The sequence below is a fragment of the Lactuca sativa genome, chromosome 4 (genome assembly GCF_002870075.4).
Source record: "Lactuca sativa cultivar Salinas chromosome 4, Lsat_Salinas_v11, whole genome shotgun sequence".
NCBI classification, from domain to species: domain Eukaryota; kingdom Viridiplantae; phylum Streptophyta; class Magnoliopsida; order Asterales; family Asteraceae; genus Lactuca; species Lactuca sativa.
Genome location: NC_056626.2, coordinates 151,389,701 through 151,412,918, shown reverse-complemented (window position 1 = coordinate 151,412,918; position 23,218 = coordinate 151,389,701). Strand labels below are relative to the sequence as shown.

At 36.9% G+C, this 23,218-nt stretch overlaps 1 protein-coding gene and 1 non-coding gene across 2 annotated transcripts; both read right to left on the bottom strand.

Moving 5' to 3' along the window:
- Positions 1 to 4,860: 4,860 nt before the first annotated feature.
- Positions 4,861 to 7,830, bottom strand: LOC111892236 (uncharacterized). The gene is made up of 10 exons (XM_023888308.3): positions 7,399 to 7,830; positions 7,144 to 7,209; positions 6,779 to 6,959; positions 6,488 to 6,684; positions 6,347 to 6,397; positions 6,177 to 6,268; positions 5,809 to 5,936; positions 5,611 to 5,687; positions 5,184 to 5,288; positions 4,861 to 5,086 (listed from the first exon to the last, which is right to left on the bottom strand). Exons 1-10 carry the CDS (start codon positions 7,738 to 7,740, stop codon positions 4,949 to 4,951), a joined length of 1,377 nt encoding a protein of 458 aa, XP_023744076.1. The 5' UTR covers positions 7,741 to 7,830; the 3' UTR covers positions 4,861 to 4,948.
- Positions 7,831 to 11,998: 4,168 nt separating this feature from the next.
- LOC111892338 (U2 spliceosomal RNA) lies at positions 11,999 to 12,194 on the bottom strand. The gene has a single exon (XR_002850510.1). It is a non-coding gene; the product is annotated as a U2 spliceosomal RNA (small nuclear RNA).
- Positions 12,195 to 23,218: the final 11,024 nt, after the last annotated feature.

Genomic DNA, 23,218 nt, shown 5'->3' with positions numbered 1-23,218 from the left:
AAAATTACCCTAATCTCCTGCTACGGCCATTTTTTGGTCTTTCTTTCTCCATCCAACCGCACGATTCTGAAGAGTCCAACCATCATCACTCAAGTTTTTAATATTATCATAGAGATACTTCGTCATGTCATGTTGACCAAATAAAGCAGCCATATAAAGAGGCATCATTGCTTGAGTACTATGGATTGAAAGCAACCTCTTGTTCTTATTCACCATAATCCTAACCATTTCAACATTTCCAACTGTAGCAGTTAAACAAAGGGCAGTATTGGAACTGTTTTTTTGAATTTCTAAGTCCTTTTCATCCATCTTAGTCACTAAATTTTCCACAAACTCTTGTAACTGTTTTGTTCATTTTGCTTATGCTGCAACATGAAGGGCTGTTTCATGATTTTCAGTGATGCTAAAGCGTACCAGTTTTAGATCTTTATCAAGAATCGCTTCAGTAGTTTTCCAATCGCCTTTAATGGCTGCTTCATATAGGGGAACACCAACTTTGATGTAATCTTCTCTACTTCCTTTGTAGAAGTTAAATAGCAAAGTTAACATTTAATACATCAATCCATAACTGAAATTATCTTTCCACTAAGATTACGCACATTTTGATGTAAAGTTTGTGAAAATTGAATGAAAGGGACCCATGTGATGATGATTGATTATAGTTTATAGGAGTGTAGTCCCGATGAAGTAAAAAATTTTCCAGATTTTTTTGCTTTAACAGTTTTGGTTGGAGGTCAATCGAGTTAAATATAAACGAAAAATTAAGAAGCTTCGTTTAACGACTTTGTGATTATTGATCAGTGTAAAGCATCTTCAAAGCGATCATGAAACATCAATTTCTCAATACAAATAGAACCCTAAGAGTCTTGCTGATCATTATATCCAATACTAATACAAAATATCTTAAGTGTACATGAAAAACAACAAATACTAAAAAAATAAACCATATGTATGTATTTATTATTAAAATTTGATGTCAAAATAATGAATAGCCTGATTGTATATTTGTATTGTGCCAACATGCCTGATAGGCATGTGTGAGTAAAGTTTTCAGGCCTCAAATACCCAAAAAAAATACTCTTTCTTCTTAAAAAGGGAGCCAATCAGCCTAAAGCTCGTGGGGATATTTATTGACCTTTTTAATGTTCAAGGGGAAATCTATCCACTTTGTCAAACATTGACCTATAAGAAGAGCAGAATGACAAAGGTGCATGCATATATATGATTAACCAGAATGACAAAGTTGTGATATTCATCACATAATCATTACTATAGATGAAAAAAAATGTATTCTCAAAGCAATTAAAAGAATGTACCGTGAAGAATGGAAAAAAAAAATAAAATAAAGTAATCAAATAAAACCATCAATGGTGAACATATTTAACTGTCCCAAGTTAAAGATGCATCACACAACTAATGGACGCGTCACCTAAATTTTGGACAGATTTACCCCTATAAATGTATACTTGATTTTGTGTGTATTAGGGGTGAGGTAATGAACACCCTCATGTTTTGCCTCTGTGTTTCAGAATCGAACATATGAGTGAGTTGAAGATTGACATCCAAATCAAGCTAAAATGGATAAGAAATCAAACCATATATACATCTCTATAAGTATATTATTGTAGTTAGAGCGGGAGAATATGGAAAGACAAATGAAATAATATGCAATCTAAATGATACCCAAAAAAATGAACATATAACCATGCGTTTGCTTCACGCCCATTTATCTAATATACAAATTCTAAGACAAAATTAAAGGTATATGTACAACATTATAATGATAAATTTGACAATTTGATTTATAGAGTCCATTGAGAATATGATTGGTAAATCAAATTCTTCAGTTATAGGTTAAAAATATAAGAAAACTGCAACAAAAAAACTATAAATCCACGTTCAGTAAACTAAGAATGAAATATTATCCAAAGATATATGATGACCAAACTTCAACATTGTATACAATTCAGGACGCACATTTCTGATCAAGAAGAAGATAGATAGGATAAATTACAATCCAGGGCAAAAAGAAATGGGTATTCGATTCGCATTGTTCTAGCAACAACAAACGTTGCCCATATGATCTATGTACACATACCTATACGGAAAAATGTGCAGAGCGAACAGATAAAAAAAGGGAATTATTGGGATTATTGAAAACACACAACAAAGGCTAATTACGTGATTTTATGGGACCTAGAAAGTGAAAAGGCATAACCTATCATTTGAAGGGTGTTGGTCCAGATCGAACTGGAAGTAGGAAGCTTAAGAGCCGATAAACATCGCATTAAAGTTTTAGTTGAGTTTGGGAGAGGCAGAGTTGTCGACGTCTGCTGTAGTGGAGGCGGACTCGCCAACGAAAAAATCGACTTCTTTTGCAATCGATATTACACATATTTCACTTATCCACTTTCCATTGGTTTCAATACTGTAGCTAGAAGCAAAACTATTTGACCGAAAACATAGCAAGAACATGAAAAGAAACAAAAAAGGGAAGAAATCGAAGAAATTACTTTGAAATTCTTGAAAGCTATTCGATGTTATACGTTCGCTACCTCCTTTTTTTCCAGAACTACTACTTATCCTCTGTTGATCTTCATCGCATATTATCGAACCTGGGAGCAGTGAATAACGGGAGGTCCAAGTGGAGTAGATTTAGAAAAGAAGATGGTAAAAGAAGAGAACTTACAGTTACCGGTGTTGGCGGAGGATGTGATTGAGTGTCATGGTGGCGAAGAGAGCGATGGACTGGCTAGAGGAGATTGAAATTGGGTAAAACCCAGATGGTAGGCGGTGGTGCTTTTCTGGAAGAAGCCGATGGGAAACACGTAACAATGGAGAACCTGGTAGAATGGGATCCACAACTCAAACAGTGATTATTTTAGTACCAAAAGAAGGGTCTGTATTGATGAAGATAACCGATAAACGTTCTTGATGTTCTTATTATGCGAGGCGATAGATTTGAGGCGGCAGGCGGTGGGAGATTTGTGGAAATCGAGATTAGACGCGGTGGGGAAGAGTCGATAATAAAAGAAGAAAGAAAGAAGAGACATGTATTGGCCATCAAAGCACATGGAAACCATTGTATTGAAGAAGACACAATAGACAAAAAAGAAAATTAAAAAAAAAATCCAGCCAGTAGAAGCAAAGAACTGTTTATCTGGTACTTCTAAATTAGTATGTATATATAATAAATAATATATATGTGGGTCGGTTTGGTTTTCATGAGCGGTTTTATACATCAAAACCGAACCAAACCGTTATTTTTCGGTTTTTGTAAAGTTCAAACCTAAACCGTCGGCTATTGCTTTGGTTTCGGCTTTTCGGTTTCAGTTATGTCGATTTTTTTGGTTTTTCGGTTTTCGGTTCGGTTTTTGCTCATCCCTACCGATAATCATTGTTTTCCACTTTTTTATAATTCCAAAATTAATTTAAAATATAAACACACTCATTCTCACCTCATCCACCTCTACCAACTAAGGTTGTAAACGAACTGAACGTTCAGCGAACTGTTCATGAACCGTTCGACGGTAAGTTCGTTTATGTTCGTTTATTTAATTAATAAACGAACATAAACACAAATTATCATTTGTTTAGTTAAACAAACGAATATGAACAATGGTCACGTTCGTTCAATTATGTTCGTAAACATTTATTTATGTTGTTCATTTACATTCGTTTATATTCGTTCATATAAATTCATTTTATGTTCACATATGCCTAATTGTGTTTGATTTACATTAGTGTATTATATGTTCATTTATGTTAATATATCTTCAATTATGTTTTTTTATCTTTGTTCATTTATGTTCGTTTGTTTAAGTTCGCTTAGCATATTCACGAACATAAACAAGTAAACATGAACAATGTAATTTGTTAAACGAACGAACATAAACAAGAAAACTCATTTGTTTATTCATTCATGTTCGTTTATTTGTTCGGCTAACTTAAATGAACGGACATGAACAAATCTCGTTCGTGTTCGTTTACAGCCCTACTACCAACCCTCGTCTTAACACTTCCAACCCACAACACCCCTAGACGAACCGAACGATGATTATCGGTTTTCCAAAAATTTATGGGGTTGTGTGTGTGTTTATGGGGGTGGGGGTGGGGGTGGATGGGGTGTGTGTGTTTGTGGGGATGTGTGTGTGTGTGTGTGTTTGTGAGGTTGAGCTTGGGAGTGAGTGTTAGGTAGGTAGGAGTGTGGTGGGTTGAAGGTATTAAGGTGAGGGTATAGAGAGGTGGATAAGATAGGAGTGGATATTTATATTTTAGGAAAATTTTAGATTTAAAAAATGTGGAAAACAATGATTATCGGTTTTCCAAAAATTTACAACTTTCTTTGTAATTTTAGGAAACGGAAAATTTTCATTTTCCGTGAAAATTTTAGAAAAATAGACGAACTAAATGCGTTTTCAAAATTCTCATTTTTCTTGAAAAATTTTTCCGAAAAACGGCCCATTTTTCCACAACTAAAAGCACACCGATAATCATTGTTTTCCACATATTTCTAATTCCAAAAAAATTATAAAATATAAACACACGCCCACTCCCACCTCTACCTTGCCCCACCTTAACACCCCCAACCCACCGCACCCCTACCTACCCACATCCAGCCACTCCCCCCCCCCCCCCCCCCCAACCCACCCACCCGCCCACAAACACCCACCCCACCCCCCACAAACACACACACACCTATATTGGAGCAGGGGTAATGTGACAATACACCTATTCTAGAAGAAATTGGAGTAGAGCACGTAACTAAAAAAGGAAGGGACAGATTAGTCATTTGAGCTTGAGGTAAAAAGTTAGTTAGACAGTTAGTTGGGAAGCGATATAGTTCATCATACAACAAAATCACGACAAAAAGTATAACCATATCCAATTATCCGTATCAAGTTCAAGTTCAAATCATATGATGTTTGATTCTGTAAGTTATGAGCTCTCACATTAAACATGATTTAAAACCTTCCTCTAGTTCTTGAGCATCTAAATTTTTCCCTATAAACACAATCTTGTTTACCCTTGATTCCTCAGGGTTCCATGGCCTATCTGGTGACCCTTGAAATATGTCATGTACACCCTGTTTCAAAACTCAAATATTATTATTATTAATGATACAAATTATCTGAAAATGTTTCAATAAATTTTAATGGGAAATAATAATAATAATCAATCACCTGGAACACAAATCTCTCATCCATCCCATCAATTGACATAAGCCCCTTCATTCGGTATATATCCTCACTTCTGTCCATTAACAATGTCCCAAGCCACATGTTAGCCTGCATAACACATCACATTTGTCAGGCTCTTGGTATGATGGAATGGAATCAATAAAGGAATGGAACGTGTCATTACATTCCATTATCATGTTTGGTTGGCTTCAAAGAATGGAATGGAATGGAATCAATCGTTCACGCACTTTGTTTCTTACTTATAAAGTTACAAATAGAAAACCATATTATAATGTTCTAAAAAAATGGAACTTTACACATAAAGAGATATATCGCTAATTTAATTAAAGTTATAGAGTTTTAGAAACATTATTACTATTGAAAGACTATATAAATAAAAGTAATTTATAACTATATGAAAGAACCACACCTTTTCAAGATCCAAGCTCCCTTCACAAACTATGCTGACAGATGAGACACCAGGATCATGAGTGTGATCATGATGTTCTGGAAAAAACCAAAAAAAAGCATCATATCATTATATCATTATATAATATAATTATGAGTGTGTGTGTGTGTGTGTTTATAAAAGCATAGATAAATTAAAATTAAGATTAAGTCAAGTTACCATGTTTGTGGTCATGGTCATGGTTATGATGGTGGTGATCATGATCAGGATTATGACAATTTTCATGGTCATGATCATGTTCGTGCTCATCTTCCTTTGAAGCTTCATCTTCAATAGCATCATCAATTCTAGCAAAAATATAAAGTCTTTAACTATTAAGCCCATGAACCCATTCTTTTTTCCACCCAACTCCTCACATTAATATTGATGCATATTAGAATATTTGGTTTTCGGGATGTAAGGGTAAATCATTTAGTCTTCATTCACACGGTTTATTCGGTGTAGAAAAGAAACTGACTTTATGTATACAGGAGGACTTAATGGGGAAAAAAAGAGAACATAATCACTTATGAAGAGAGAGAAATAACCTTTCTAGATCAAAACCACCTATCCCAAGAACATAATCCAAATCCACTTTTCCAAACTCGGTACGTTTTAATTCTGCCATACTGTTTATGCCCTGCATTTAAGAGACATTAAAGTAGAAAAGATCAATACAAAAAGACAGATTTAACTAACTAAATAAGCAGTTTTGTACCTTTATTCTCTGAATCAAAGCAGAAACTTCAGCACTTCCAACAAGATCAGTCTAGAAGCAACATTCAAAGACTTCAATTCTACTATTAAATAGGAGATTAACTTCACAATGATGGAAAGATAAAGAGAAAGTAATAGACACCTTATTGACTATTATACGATCTGCATAAGCAATTTGCTCTACAGCCTCATTGACAACTCCTTTTGGCTTAACATCATCAAGATGAATATTAGCATGTTTGGCATCTACTAAAGTAACAACACCATCAAGCTTAACATCATTGAAAATCTGATCCTCAGCATAGAATGTTTGTATAATTGGTGCTGGATTTGCCAATCCTGCAAAAAGATAAATAAAATTACTCAAATCTATTGAGTATTATGCCAGAAAGAATGCCCACAATTAGATGAAGTTCAAATCACTGCTACATACCTGTAGTTTCTATGACAATATGGTCGAATTTCCCTTTCTTTTTACTCACCAACTCTCCTATCATTCTAACAAGATCACCCCTGACTGTGCAGCATAGACACCCATTATTAAGCATGACAATGTCTTCCACACCAACAGATTTTGCAGCAACTAAAGACCCATCAATGTCCACCTCCCCATACTGCAAATGTAATGGAAAGAAGAAGTCAAATCCTAACACAAAAGGGTGAAAATATACACATGGCTACATGAACTGTGATGTTATAAACAGTTTTCCAAGAAAAACTAGATATTAAAACCAAAATATGCAGAACTAATTGTTATTCGACTTTATTGTATGAAGTCATAGAGGAATTGGATAGTACCTCGTTCTCGATAACAGCAATCCGTTTACCATGATCAGCTGTAAGTATATGGTTCAATAATGTTGTCTGTGAACATTCAAGAAAATCAGAAATAATCATTAGCTAAAATTTTTAATTTTTCTTAAACTGCTTATTGACCTAACTTCACGCGAAAACAAGAAAAATGAAGATAATGTGAACTTGTGCTACAAATTCATACACTATGATGGCATCAACGTCATAGAAACTGATTCAGATACACGAAGAAATGATTACCTTTCCTGAGCCTAAGAAACCGGTGATGATCGTTGCTGGAATTCGGTTGTCGGGAGGAATCTTGGTGAAGACATCAGAATCCTCATAATCCTCATCCTGTTGCGTCGGCGCCGCTGTTGCAGCAACAGATAAGTTGCGTGACAATCTCTTTGCTCTGGATAAACTAACGGCGGCGAATGGTGGATGGATAGAGCGTGAGGTTGTCGCAAAACCTCGATGGCGGAAAGTGATAGTTCTCCACATTCGAGGGACATGATTTCCGGCAATTGAAGTTTTCTGAAGCTTGGCAAGTCCAATAAAGGTGGTCGTCAAGTTCATCGATGTCGACGCCATGGCTGCCATCGTCGTATTCGAAGTTACTGACTGAGTGAGTAGGGTTTATGAAATGAAGTTTCGCGATTGATAGAGAACAGAGGGCTTATGCCTTATCCTGTATATTCGCTCATGTGTGCGTGATTAAAGCGTGCGTCTGACCTTTTTTATTTTTTCATGATTCAGTCCTTAATAATTGAACTTTGTTGCGTTTCTGGCCACTTTATAAAATAATTGTCTCACCCTTATATAATACTATAGTTTATATTTTATAATGATTTTATTTTTATATTAATTATTGAATGTTGAAGGCCACATCCTTGATCCTTCCAATATCCTTCCAATTTACTGAGCCTCCCTTTGCCCTTGTTAGCCTACTTTTACCCTTGTTGGAAACCTTAACGAGTTATTAAACATATCGATCCATTAATATAGTACATTTTGAATTTGACATTTAGATAGTAAAAATATGTTTTCTTTCATATTCTTCTGTTCATGCATCTTTTACATACCATGAGCAAAGATGAATGCACTTGATGCACTTTTATGAAAGGATCAAATTGGTCCACTAATATAGTTCGTTTTGAATTTGACATTTAGGTAGTATAAATATGTTTTATTTCGTATTCTTTCAGAATTCAGGTTCATGCATCTTTTACACACCATGAGCAAAGATGAATGCACTTGATGCACTTTTATGGAAGGATCAAATCCATATGTAATAAGAGATAATTACGATTAAGGTCAAAATTGTTACTTTAGTATGAAATAACATAGACAAAATTGTTATTTTAATATGAAATAATTATAAAAGTTATTTACATGCATGCATTTTAAAAATAAAATAATTTATAAGCTAAGAAATAATATAATGATAAGAGATAATTACAATTAAGGTCAATATAATATACAATCTTTCTAAAATTCAGTCAAAAGGCGAAAATAATATTTTAAAAAGATTAGAAAACAAAGTAGTTATATTTCACGATATATAGAGTAAATCATTATATAATATCAAAACTAGAAGAAAGATTCCTAACAATTCCATTTTGAAATAAAGCATAAATAATTAGTTTGAAATAGACTTATTTGTAGTTTACTCTAAATTTTATATGCCTAATATTTTGACGGTAAGTGGTAACAATTCACTTTTGGCTAAAATTATTCATTTGCTTTCTATAATGACGGTTGGACTTTATTTACAGTATAGTCTTTAGTGTCTAATGAAGGTTGAATATTTGTTGTATTTTTTTGAAACTTTTTTTTAGTTTAATATATTGCGGATATTTGTTATTTTTTTGGTACTTAAACATATTTTTAGTTATTTTGAAAGCTTGAAAATACTATTTAGAAAGTGGCCCTACAAGGGGTGTTGCGTGGGATCCTAGAGAGACATACACGGTTTTTGGTTCCATAATAATCATACATAAAGAAATGAAATAAAAGTGTATTTATGAAATGATGATTAATTTAAATAAACAATTATCCTATACAATAATCAGCAACAAATAAAAAAAATGATATATCAGCACATAATAAACCGTACAACAATGCAAATAACCGCAACACCGCCTACTACAAAGGTAACGTCACATGCTGCTATCTCATACTCTTGGATGACTAAAAAATCAGGGGGACTTCAACACACGATACATCACTATAGGAGAATGAGTACTTACAACTAGAAAGCATACGAAATACTCCACACGTAATGGACACATAAATTTGTGAATAGCTAGCTCGTCCATGTCTAACGACCTGTTTAGAAGGGCCAATGGTTTTCACCTCTCTCCAACTGTGGTTATGCATAGCACTACAAATGCATCACAACATAGGTCATGCTAATCTCAACTCTCGAACATGTCGACATATTCCCACAATGACATGTATGCATAAATAATCAATCTGGCACTTGGCATGGAAACACAACATATCATGAACTATAAGCTAACACACCCATACAACATGGTATGTCAACCGGATAAAACGAACATCGTATAACTATAATAGATCAGACCACCATGTGGCAAGTAGTACATATAGTAAATAACATAGCACATTACAATATTTGGTAAAAATGATGTAACATCCGGATTTCCAGGCATGGCAATTCGAGTATTTCTTCTTGAGTTATGAGGAGTGACTCGACGAGTTAACGCCTCAACTCGTCGAGTAGAATCGTGACTCGGTGACCAGTTTAATTAAGGGACTCGACGAGTCGGGTATCTGACTCGCCGAGTCAGTGCTGTTAAGGAAAACCCTAATTGTCCGGGTTGGGACCTATTTAAAGGTCCTTATGGCCTATAGTGGCGGCCACCTACACCCTTGAGAGGCTCCTTTCGAACCAAAGAGCTTAGAGAGTGGAGAAGAGCCATTTTGAGCCTTTTTGGTGTGACATTGCAAGGGAGAAAGGGGGTTCTAGCATGAGGGACTAGAGGAGGTTGACATTCTGAGACTTTGAAGCAAGGAGCTTCACTTTGAGGTAATAAATCGAACCTTTCCTCCTGTATGGTGTTGATTGTATGAATCTAGGGTTTCTTGACCCCCCTTTCTTTTAAGGAATATGAAGTATATGAGGTCCCAAGGTGGAATAAGCTTTAGATCTGGACCTTAAGAGGTCCAGAGAGTCCCAATCTTCCAGCTTTATGTAGTCCCTTTGGGGTTATGGATCTAGGTTGCCATTTTAGGAGCTATTTCTTCATATAAGGGCATAAAGAGTGTTGCATGAGCTTAAAGATTGAACCTTTACGTGATTATTGGGTGTAAGAAGGTCAGATCTATAAGTTAGAGAAATAGATCTGACCTCAGAAGGTCATTTGGGTGTTGCCATGGAGGGAACTCGCCGAGTCCATATAGGGACTCAATGAGTCGAGTCAGGTTGCCCCGCGATTCGTGACCAGTGGTAACCCGTCGAGTGAAAGGTTAACTCAACGAGTCGAGTCAGGCTTTTTGAGGATTCAGAGGACACGCATGGACTCGCCGAGTCGGGTCAAATTTTGACCGTTGACTTCAGTTGACTTTAGGGTTTTGGTCAAGACTGGTTCAAGAGAGTTCAGAGAAGGGTAGAATGGCCTTCTACCCAATCTTTAGAGATGAGACTATGAGAGGGTACTGATCAGGAATGTTATTCAGATGATAGTAGGAGGCTAGGTCGGGACGTCGAGCACAAGAGTTTATCCGACTTCATACGAGGTGAGTCTTCTCACTATATTGTACCTGGAAGGGTACCTATGTGTGACAGGAAGGTCTTGTATGCTATGAGATGTATGTGATATATGTTGTTATGTGATATGTATGTGTTATGTATGTTATGTATGATAAGGACCGGAAGGTCAAGATGACATGGACCGAAAGGTCGATATGGGTAGGACCGGAAGGTCTACCAGGATTCGGGACGGAAGTCCCCTGAGATACCTGGATCGGAATATCTCACAGAGTTATGGCCTGGAAAGGCGTATGTATTGTATGTGGTATTTTGGGGATCTCACTAAGCATTTATGCTTATAGTTGTTGTGTTATGTGTTTCAGGTACTAGCGAAGATCGCGGGAAGGCGTCGGCATGATTCGTACACACTCACAGAGTTTATGTTTTGAGATTTTGGGATATGTTTTTGTTATGATAACATTGGATACATTATGTTTTGATATTATCTTATGAATAAAAGTATGGTTTAAAAATGAAAAATTGTTTGAAATTTACGTTGTTACAAATGATTTACTTTTAGAGGATGTGTGCTCATAAAACACTATGTACTCACCTTAAAATCTAGTAAAAGAGAGTGTTAAGACCTTTTCTTGATTTGAAGAGCCAAGATCATTACTTAGTCTAACATATATATGTTCCACCAAATTTACAGTTAAACTCCCGGGTTAGAGCTATTTGGACATTTTCATGAACTCAATAGCCACGGTATCTTTGATTATTAATCTAAAACATGAATGGAAATTAAATAATATGATTTGGGGGTAGGAATTACGGATTTGATGGGTGAAATGATTGTGCGGTTTGATGATAGGAAGGGTGGGTAATCAATACCGAATGGTAAGCTGATGGAATAATTTGGAACTGAAGGTGATCTACTCACATCCCTTGTTGTTGCAAGAACTTGCAAACAGGCCCTCCCTGGCTTTCGTTAAAGAGAACACAAATATTTTGTTTGTCTCTCAAGGATGATTTTGTGATCCAAACATCCTTGTCCTTTGTCCCTATCCCTTTTACAAGTGCAATGGTACCTACCTACAAGTGCTTATAAGTTTAATGGAAAACAAAGTTTAAACTTTAGATTCGGAGGGGTGCGCCATGCCAAGGCAATAGTGCAACGCCAAGCCAACACTCAAACACCCCAATAGCAAGCTATTACAACAGATATTTCCACATAAAAAACAAGATTAATATCGAGTAAGCCAAGGGCCCACATATCATATATTAAATTGGTAAGAACTAATACTACACTTGATCTTAGCCAAAAGGTCGATAAAGGTATGAAGCTTTTTCCTTCTGGGAAAAATAGTGAATCGTGTAATTTGTAATTTGTTACCATGCATTATAATAGAGTAAATTACACGAATTGTCCTTATGGTTTAGGGTAATTTGCACGTTTGGTCCCTAACTTATTTTTTTAACTCGGAAGGTCCCTACAGTTTGTTTTTGTTACACGTTTAGTCCCTGTCTTACCTAAAAAGACTTTTTTGCATTGATTTTTTTGATTTATTTAAATAAACACACCCCGAACTCCATTCCCATCACCTTACCTTACTTATCCCACCATTTTTCCCTATTTAAATAATAGTCTTTTTTGGTAAGATAGGGACCAAGCGCGTAACAAAAACAAATAGTAAGGACCAAATGCGTAACAATAACAAACAGTAGGGACTTTTCGAGTTAAAAAAATTAGTTAGGGACCAAGCGCGTAAATTACCCCAAACCATAGGGACCATTCATGTAATTTACTCATTATAATATGACAAATCTATCCAAATCCACCTGATCCAATAATCTTTTTAAGTTCAATGTTGGGAAAAATAGTGAACCGTGTAATAAAAGAAGTATGTTCTTATTATTTGATAAAAAGATAAGAATGTCGTTATAAATTGTAAAAAAAAAAAATAATAATAATTCCATTGCTATTATTGGATTGAAACAATGGATCGATTTATTTTCTTTTATAACATCCTACTTTCATTTGTTTCTATTATAGCATCCGTTGATACATATGTTGTTGATACCAAACACACCGTGAATATAATGTAACTGTAAAGGTTTATATAAGCGACTAAGAACGTTAAAAACAAAAATGTTAGGAAGACAATGACATTTTGTGTTAAACTATCAACTTAGTCTAAAAAATGCATTAAAAGAAAAACAACATAAGTTTTACCACCTCAAATGTAGTTCCAAGCTTTTGTAATCACATTATACTTAACCAAAAAAATCCAAACTTACAAAAATAATAGAGAATTAAAACCAATATAGAACTTGAAATCATACATAATAATAGATTGAACTAAACCTGGTAAAGGGCGATGGGTAGGAAGCTCATCATCAAGAAGCATTTTGAAGAGATGGCATGTTATGTTCATTAGGTTCATTAGAAGAAAATGGCCCAATATATAGTTTTTGAGACTCGTGAAGCTTTTTATCACTAGTTAGTATGTAACTAATTTTCATTATAATTCCACCGTTTGAAATTGCAATAATTAGATAAAATATTAGACAATATAGACAAATTTTGACGAATTTGTTTCATTCATTTCCTTATTTTGTCCTACCAAATACTACATCAAAACATATTTTGATTGAACCGAATGAAATATATATATATATATATATATATATATATATATATATATATATATATATATATATATATATATATATATATATATATATATATAAACTAAATTTTGATGATTTTTTTCATTCATTTCCTCATTTTGTCCTACCAAATACTACATCAAAACATATTTGATTGAACCGAGTGAAATAATGAAAAAACTGAATTGACAGTGTAATAAAATATACATGGCAATTGGTATGTCATAATAACATAAACAGTATATCTAAATATAACATATAATTTTTAAACTTTTACTTAATATATTATTCATGGCAATTGGTATGTCATAATAACATAAACAGTATATCTAAATATAACATATATTTTTTAAACTTTTACTTAATATATTATTCAGTTATAATTAGTAAAAAGCTTACGTACATAAACAAAAAAGTTCAATAACATAAAAGCTCATTAAAACCTAAATAAGATTACAATTAGAAAAGAAAAGAAAAGAAAAAAAAAACAGTACCCATATTCAAAAGTAAAATTCTACTCCATTTCACTTATAAAAATCATTCCATAAAAGAGAGATTTTTTTTACCATTTTACCTTTTGTTCTTTAAGGTTCCCCAATAGTTTTTCTGCCATATAGAAGCGGATTTAAGGATCCTAAGCTCCTTATTGAGTAGATCTTGAGCAATCTCCACCCTTCTTGCTAAGGGTTTTGATACATTATATAGTTTGTTTTTTTTTTTTTTTTATAAAATCCGGTAACGAAAACTTTAAAATTTCTAGTAAATTTCAAGTATATAACAAAATTAAACCATCAAAAATCCTTTTAAAGATGTTAGAATGATGTTACAACAACCTTAGTGTAACATCCATAACAATTCACAAAAACTATAAAATTTTCAAAATCAACCCAAGTTCATAAATTGTTTGCAAAACCAGTAATGTTCACAAATTGTTATCAAAATAAATCAATATCAGAGTTTTCCCAAAAATCACAATCATAAACGAGGAAGTGTACGATCATGTCTTCGTCTTCCTGCGATCATCCGAAGTACCTGAAATAAAATTCAAAACTATAAGCCCAAAGCTTAATGAGTTCCCTCAAAATACCTGCACAACAAATAGCACACATATAATAATAGCATACTATGGGCTCAATCAACCATCGGGTTGGAATGCCCCAAACCCTCAACCATCGGGTTGGTATGCCAACATATTATGGGTCCAATCATCCTCGAGAAGTTATACCCTCGACCCACAAACCATCGGGTTGGAATGTACACATACTATGAGTCCAATCATCATCGAGATGGAATACTCTTGGCCCACAACCATCGGGTTGGAATGTCATGATTTGTTGGCTCTCGCACAAAGCAGATAAGCCTCAACCACCAATCAAACATGTGCACATATATCAAATAATAATATAACAGTCTACAGACAGACAAACCGATCTACAGATCACTAAGCATAGCAACATCCTATCTACCATCATAACCACATAGAACTATCATATCTACCAGAATACCGATGTAACATCCTGAGTTCAAGTATACCTTGAAACCCTTGATCTTTTGAGCACTTGTCCAATTTAGCCCTTTATTGAGCAAAGGTGGTAAATGAGTATGCGGGGTGTACGCGAGTGTACACTCAGCGTACTCATATGCGTGCATGTGACGCGAAAGCCACCTAGTACGATGGGCGTACTAGGCCCAAAGTGAAAACCCTAATTTAGGGTGAGTCCCTTATATAAAGGATATGATGGCCTCATTCTTGGCCACCATTCTCAGATACCAAAACCTTGTGTGCCCTAACCTTTGTTCTTAGAGATTGTGAGTGCAATTGAGAGCCTTTAAAGGTCTTTGTGTGTTCTTTAAGTAAAGGGGAAGTTTTGGAGAAGAAGGAGTGAGAGAGGCCCTTGGATCTGAGCATATCTGTGTTGAGAGCTTCACATAGAGATATAAAGCTTCAAGCTTTCTTACTCTATTCATTTGTGAATCATAGTAGAGTATTTTAGGGTTTTTGTCCCAAAAGTTGGAGAGTTTATGAGATATTGAGCTCCAGAGACTTTGATCAAACCCTTTGAGTCTATTTAGTGGTGAAATGTCATAAAAATCCAATCTTAGACGTTGGAATCAAGCCATGCATGAGTTATGAGCTTTTTGAGATAAAAGAGTGATTGGTTTGTGTGTTTGTGACCATATCAGCCATGCAAAGGCTTAGAGTGACTGACTTTACGGAGTAAAACAACCCGTAGTCTAGTTGAAACCCTCTTTTACAAGATTACAGACTAAAAGGACTCGCTTTCTTTCTGAATCCGCTTTCTCTATTGACATATAATAGTCTCGACTTGAGCGCTTCCTCGAAATAAAACGGCGAAGGAACGCCTTCTCTCTCGTGCTATGGCTTTGCTTCCTTATCTGGGGAGACGTGACTAAGTGAACTTAACCTTGTCGCTCTTCTTTCTTTCCTCGCGAGCAGGAAGCGGCTGACTTGGTTGAAGTCCACCTCCTTCGTTAAGGTGATTAAAAAAATCCAGACCATAAAAATACAAAAAATAAAATATTTTTTTTATGGGATGCTAGTAAGGATGAACATGACGAGGTCTTATTGAGCTATTAGGGAGTCCAGATTTTTTATATAAGCCAAGGTCTTAACTGATTAAGACCAAATGAGTGAGAAGAGTGAAACCGGGGCGTACGTTGGGCGTAATCCCAGTACACGCAGCGTAGTGGTTGAGCATCCTCGATTCATGCATGGCAGCAGAGTATGCCTAGCGTAGAGAGCTGGTACATGCATCGTACTCTCGATCGTTGACTTTTTGGTTGACTTTTAGGGTTTGGCCAATTTGTGGACTATAAAGCCTATGGAGGGGTAAAATGGTCTTTTACCCTTTTGTGAGTTATAGAAGGCTTAGTCTAGCTTCATGAGAGATGTTATTAATTAGGGATAATTATTGTATGTGTTAGGCGGAGGCTAGACCGGTGATTCGAGTTCGAGATTATCCGAGTTCTTACGAGGTGAGCCTTCTCACTATACTTTACATAGAGTGGTAATCTACTGTGTGGCCGGAGGGTCTTATGTGCTTATTGAGTTATGTAATATTATGCTAGTTGCTTGTGTGATATATATATATATATATATATATATATATATATATATATATATATATATATGTGTGTGTGTGTGTGTGTGTGTGTGTGTGTGTGTGTATTTGTGTGTTATATTTTGTGTTTACTGAGATTGGACCGGAGGGTCCAACCTGAGATGTGGGGTCGGAGGGTTTCCATCGAGCCAGGACCGGAGGGTCCAAACCGAGCTGTGAGACCGGAGGGTCTTACTGAGTTATAGCCTCAAGTGGCAAATGAGTTGTGTGTGGTATTTTTAGGAACTCACTAAGCTTCGTGCTTACCGTGATTATTTGTTATGTGTTTCAGGTACTTCTGAGGATCGTGAGAAGGTACCGGCTTGATTGTACACACACCTGAGCTGGAGTTATGTTTTTGGTGGATCCTGGATTCGTAATAAACAATTTTTGAAATATATATTGATATTTGATACTTGAGATTTTTGAGGAAGTGTGACATGTGTTTTATGGTGTTGAAAATGAAAATTTTGGTTTGAAAATTTAAGGTGTTACAAGTTGGTATCAGAGCCTTGGCTTGAGGGATTCGGATGCACCTCCGGGTGTGTTTGGACTCAAACTGAGGAGTTGAGAAAAAGTTTCAAAAACGATGATTTTTCTAAAATGAGAATGTAACGCCTCGATTCTCAGGTATTGATTTAAATAAGAATTCTTTTGTTTCCAAGGTCTACTAGACGAGTTGGTTGCCCTACTCGTCGAGTAGCAGCGGGCTGGTTCGCGAATTTAGTGGCCTCTTCTCCGAGTCCAAGAAGGGACTCGACGAGTAGGAGCTGGCAGATGAAACCCAAAATCTCGGGGTTTTGCACTCTATTTAAAGAAACACAAGCCCCTTTTCTCTTTCTATAGTCCATTGAGAGTCCATAAAGGCCCTAACTCGAGTGTATGTGTGTTCTTTGGAGGTTTAAGCTTGGAGGGAAGTTTTTGGTGGAGAAATCACTTGGGAAGCATGCTAGTTGAAGCAAGAATTGGTGGGTTTCAAGTTCTGCATCAGGAAGGTGTGACAACCCCAAATCTAATTCCGTTAAAAATCCCATTTTCACTAACGGAAAGCGTCACTATACGTTATTTTACGCAATATTTGGAATCGTCAATATCCGAATATCTAAATTTAAGCATGGTTTGATATTATTATAAGAAATATAACTCGTATGTGTTAACCCCGTTTAACCTAATAGAGTTGTATTACCTTTTCAACCACTTCACCCGGGTAAAAAGTTTTAACCCAGTTAACTTTAAACATTGGGTAGCCGTGTATCGGGTGCGTTTCCCGAGACATATGCAATGGGTGTGCCCAACAATTGAACACTCATTTGCTACACACTCTCTCTCTCTCTACTTTCTCTCTCTAGACTCAAAAACGACCCCGATTCCGCTAATTTCCGACTTCCAAACGTAAGTATTCACCCTCTATCTTATTCTAGTCATACTTCATTGAATTTTAAGGCCAAAATCATGGGAATCAAGGTCCAAAGAGGAGTTTACGGCCTAAGAAGCTCCTTAGGCCGTAAACCCCCAAATTCATGCCCAAGGCCATGTTTTTCCTTCCTTTAAGCTAGTACACTAATTAAGGCTTATGACTAGAAGGGTTTGGACATTAAAACACAAGAAAAAGGTGCTTAAAAAGGAGTTTACGGCCCAAGCATGTGCTTAGGCCGTAAACACCACAAACACCCCACAAATCCATGTTTTAAGCCCCAAAAACTCTTCTAGGGTGTTTAGTAAATTAGACTCGACTCCAAGGAAGGCTTGAGTGCATTAAACATCATCATTTGAGGCCAAAAAGAGGAGTTTACGGCCTAGCTTAAGCTTGGGCCGTAAACACCCAAGAAATTGTGTCAAACAAGTCCCTAAACTACTCTAATGCATGAAAGGAATTTATCTAAGGCCTATGGAAGTGTGTTGTACCATTAAACACTTCATTTTGACACCAAATGAAGAGTTTACGGCCAAGGATGTTCTTGGGCCGTAAACTCCCCATAAATATGTGCCAAATTGTTCCAAACTCACTATAGGGCCTTCTAGGATTTTTCTAAGCCATTTGGGACCATGTTGTACAAGTAAAACCTTCATCTTGAAGGACTTATAAGAGTTTATGGCCCAAGAACAAGTCTTGGCCGTAAACTCCCCAAAAATATCACAAATTTAGATGTTTAATCCTTCCCTCTTGGTCCAAAACACACACCACTAAATTAAGGAAGTGATATAAGGCCTTAAACATACACTTTGGGACACCACTTGAGTTTACGGCCAAGCCTAGGGGGCTTATGGCCGTAAACTCCCAATGGATGGCTTTTAGACCATAAACTCTAAGAGAGTGAACTCAAGGACCCTCCCGTAAATCATTCATGGCCTTGTACCACTCCCGGGAACCCTTTCTAGGCCTTAAAACCCCGAAAACGACACTAGAATGTCCAAATTCTATAATGAAAAGCATAAGATGATTAACTTCTTGCAAAATACATATTTCATATGACATTAGGGTCCTAAAAGGTGCTCAAGTGGTTATTTGGTACCAAACGCTCAATCGACACTATTACCCGATTTACCCGATTCACCCGATTTCCGCGATTTCAGGTGAGTTCATACCCCTTTAATGAACCTTTCAAGTGTTTTACATGTTTTAGGGGGGAGATACAAGTTGCTTATAAATGTTTATACAAAGTTTTACAGAACGATTTCCGAGTTTCAAGGATTAATCACATGTGATTCACTACTCTTAGTTCAAATCACATGTGATTTGTCCCTATGCCTTAAAAAGGGGTTTCACCCTTTTCAAACTATTTTTAAACAGCAAGTCAGATAATAAATGATCTTTTGGAAAAATACTTTTATTAAACCAATTTACTTATAAAATGTAACTACACTGATATATTTATATAAATAAGACTTGGAGGACTTAGGACCGGTATCTCGCCTTATTTCCTGTTCTTGTTTGATTGTGGGCTTAGGGTAGTAGTTATCCGTCCGACTGTCGTTGATTTCTTACTTATATAATTTGTATATCAGTGTGGGATACGAATATTACTGCTTTCACTTATTGCTAAAGTCACTAACGTGCTAAGAAACATCCCCACTAAGATAACCATAATAGGTATGGTTAGGGTCGCTACCGCTACTACTCGCTAAAGTTATTACTAACTACACTATAATACTCACTATTACTAGACGATACACTAGTAAGAGAATACACTATGATCATACTAAAAGATGACTACACTATGACAATAGAGAAAACACTAAACAAACAATAATACACTAACCCGCTATGAGATACTCTATTCGCTATTCACTACGCCCAGAGTGTTCCAGCAGGAGACGACTCTACATGTATAGATCTATACGGGGCAGACGCTATTACATCCCGACTGTTAACTCAGTCCGTGCCGTACAGGCCCAGGGATGCCACTACTCACTATACTGTGCATGACCGGGAAGGTCATGGGATCCTCTATTATCCCCACTATTAGTAATATACAAGGAATACACTACAACTACTCTAAAATACCACACTAAATACTAAACTGCATCCCGAAGTAAGTAAGTATCTATCACTAAAGGAAGCTTGCACCTCTATCACTGATTACAGGCTCAACCTATTCCATCACTTGTCATTTGGAGATTGGCCAATGTATTTTTAAAATAAACTGTTTTCAAAGGAATAAAGAATGCATGACTTTTGACAGATTGTCACTTACAATGTATTTCCTGGAAAATATGGGATTTTTCTAAGTTTCTACTACTTATGAACATAAATGTTACATCTTTAACACTAATGCTTTGTATACAAAAACTCACACTAAACTCTTATGAACTCACCAGCTTTATGCTGATAATTGTTTTCAAAATAACTTGTATCTTCAGGTCAAAGATAGACAGGTACAGACGCGACATTTTTGGAGAAGGTGGAGCACACAAGACCCATCTCTTATTTTTGAATTGCTTTTGGGTGATTGTTAAACATTACAAAACACGCATGTAATTAAATTCACTATGTAATACTATGGTTGTATGTTTCTTGTTTCTACTATTATGCAATTGTGATGATACTGTTCTCTATGTCATCCACTCCGAAACGTATTCCGCCGTTATCGGTTTTGGGGTGTGACAGATTGGTATCAGAGCATTGTTTATAGTGAATCAAGTATATCAACCTATAAAAGATATACGAACTATAAACACTTCGGGACTAAAACACTCTGACCAAAAAATATATACTGTTAAGTATCTAAAAGATCTAACTAAGTATATATATACACACATCACTATGAAACACAGGAATCAGTATCATCCTAGAACAAAACAAAAGTATTAAGATTGTTGGGCAGCACAATTGGGTTTAGAGACATATAGTCACATTCAGGATGATGTAGCCTGATCAACTACGTTTTCCTGAGGGTGACTAGCATGTGCCTAAGTTCGGTTGTGATGTTGCAACAAGTCTAAAACTTACCAACAATACCACAATAACGCTAACATAAGAATACTATAGGAGTATTCTGTATCGCTAGATTATACGTATGTGTTATCATCAAGGGTCGTTACTAGTAGGACAATAGTTGCTAAGTGGATACACCACGATTACATGTGATTGGGGCGCTATAGACTCAGAATCTGCAGCCTTTGCTTCATTCCCTGTTCTTGTTTGATTAGGGGTCTGAAGTTAGGGTGGTTTATTCGAAGGACTATCTTGCTACGGTTACATGTGATCGGTATGCACTATGCAAGTATTGGGTCAACTGATAATGATTCCTCCTATAAGTATCTTAGAATAGTACGTCTATTAATCTTCCTTCCCCCTTTCTCGCGTAGATAGCATGGCTGGCTTCCACCTACCCGGTGATCCGTACTTTCCGAACCAGGGCAATGGAGGATGGCTCGAAGAGGAGTCAGACGATGATCACCCTATTCCTTTGGATGATCATCATGCTGAAGGCTTCTCGGATAGCTCGAGCTCCGAGCCAGAAGTCAACAACCAACCTCCTGAAGCCCCGAACCCTAACCCCCGACCGGCATTTCAGGGCCCCACTCCTATGTGGGCAATATCCTTGCGTCGATGGAGCGAGGAGCAGGGTCAGCCCTTGCCTTACAATGGAGACCGAAGTTTCTACAACGTAAGCGAGGGAGGATCAGCAGATCGGGTTCTGCCCATCATGATCCGAAGGATTGCCAGGAATGTTGAACAAGGTCAAGCAACTATTGGTCGAGTTGTAGAAGTGGATGCCAACTCAAACCTCAATACAGTTCGCATTCGCCAACTCGAGGAAGCCGTGGACAGGACAAGGAGGACCAATGAGGCTCTGCAGCATCAGTTGGCTGCATCCCGAGCTGAAGTTAGGGAACTCCGAGCACGCCAAAGGGCTCATGATCGACACCTTCAAGAAGTTATGCGTCAATTAGAGGATCTGAGGGTTCGCCCGACAAGCAGCCGTCGCCAGTAGAAGACATCTAGATACCTCACTCTTTTGTTTAAAGGACTAGCCTTTTATCTCTATGTTCCGTAGGTCTTATGTCTGTAAACATTCCTAGTTTAAAAGTACTCTAGCAGGACCTCTAAACTGCCAACATTTTCTCTATGGTGTGATGTAAGACCTACTGCTAGGTCAATTTTCATGAACTTGTGCTGCATCATTAATACCAGTATATTGGCAGTTGATCTCTCTATTGCTATAACTCTTACCCTGATCTTGGATTATGTTGATTTAATCCACAAGACACACTATTCATATTCGCAATAGGCTCTTACTATTGCTATCATTTCTATGATCTTCCAGTGAAGGATGCCTCCACGAAGGCATCCCAGCAGAGGAAGACCTGAAACTCAAACCCCTCCTCCACCACCTCCTCCTCCGCAGTTCGATCCGGTGTTGTTCCAAGCGGCTGTGACTGCAGCTGTAACAGCAGCCATGGCCCAAATGAACTCGGGTGATGCGAGTGGTGGGAATTCTAGATTTGGTGAAGTCCACCAGCGAGTGCAGGGATGCACTTATAAGGACTTCATGAATTGTAAACCTGCTTTCTTCGATGGTACTGGAGGAATTCTGGCATTGTCCCAATGGTTCGAAAGAACCGAAGCTGTATTCGAAATGTGCTCTTGTCCCGAAGAGAGCAAAATCAAGTTCGCTACTGCTACCCTCACTAACAGGGATTTGTCATGGTGGAACGGCCATGTCAACGCACTCTCCTTGGTCACAGCCAATGCCATGGGCTGGGACACTCTAAAAGATCTTATGAGAAGGGAGTACTGCCCTAGGGGCGAAGTTCAGAAGCTTGAGGAAGAACTCTGGAACCTCAAGATGAAGGGGACCGACATAATGGCTTATACGGCCAGATTTTGCGACTTGGCGGCTATGTGTCCCAACATGATCCCCTCCGAAAGCAAGAAGATTGCGCGTTACATCTGGGGTTTAGTGCCCCCGTATCGAGGAAATGTTCTGGCTTCACGCCCTACCACTTTCGACAGCGCCAAGGAATTGGCCCAGAGCCTGATCAACCACGAAATCTCCTCCACTCCAGCAACAACAACCACAATTACCACTGCACCATCCGGATCACCTGACAGAAAAAGGAAACG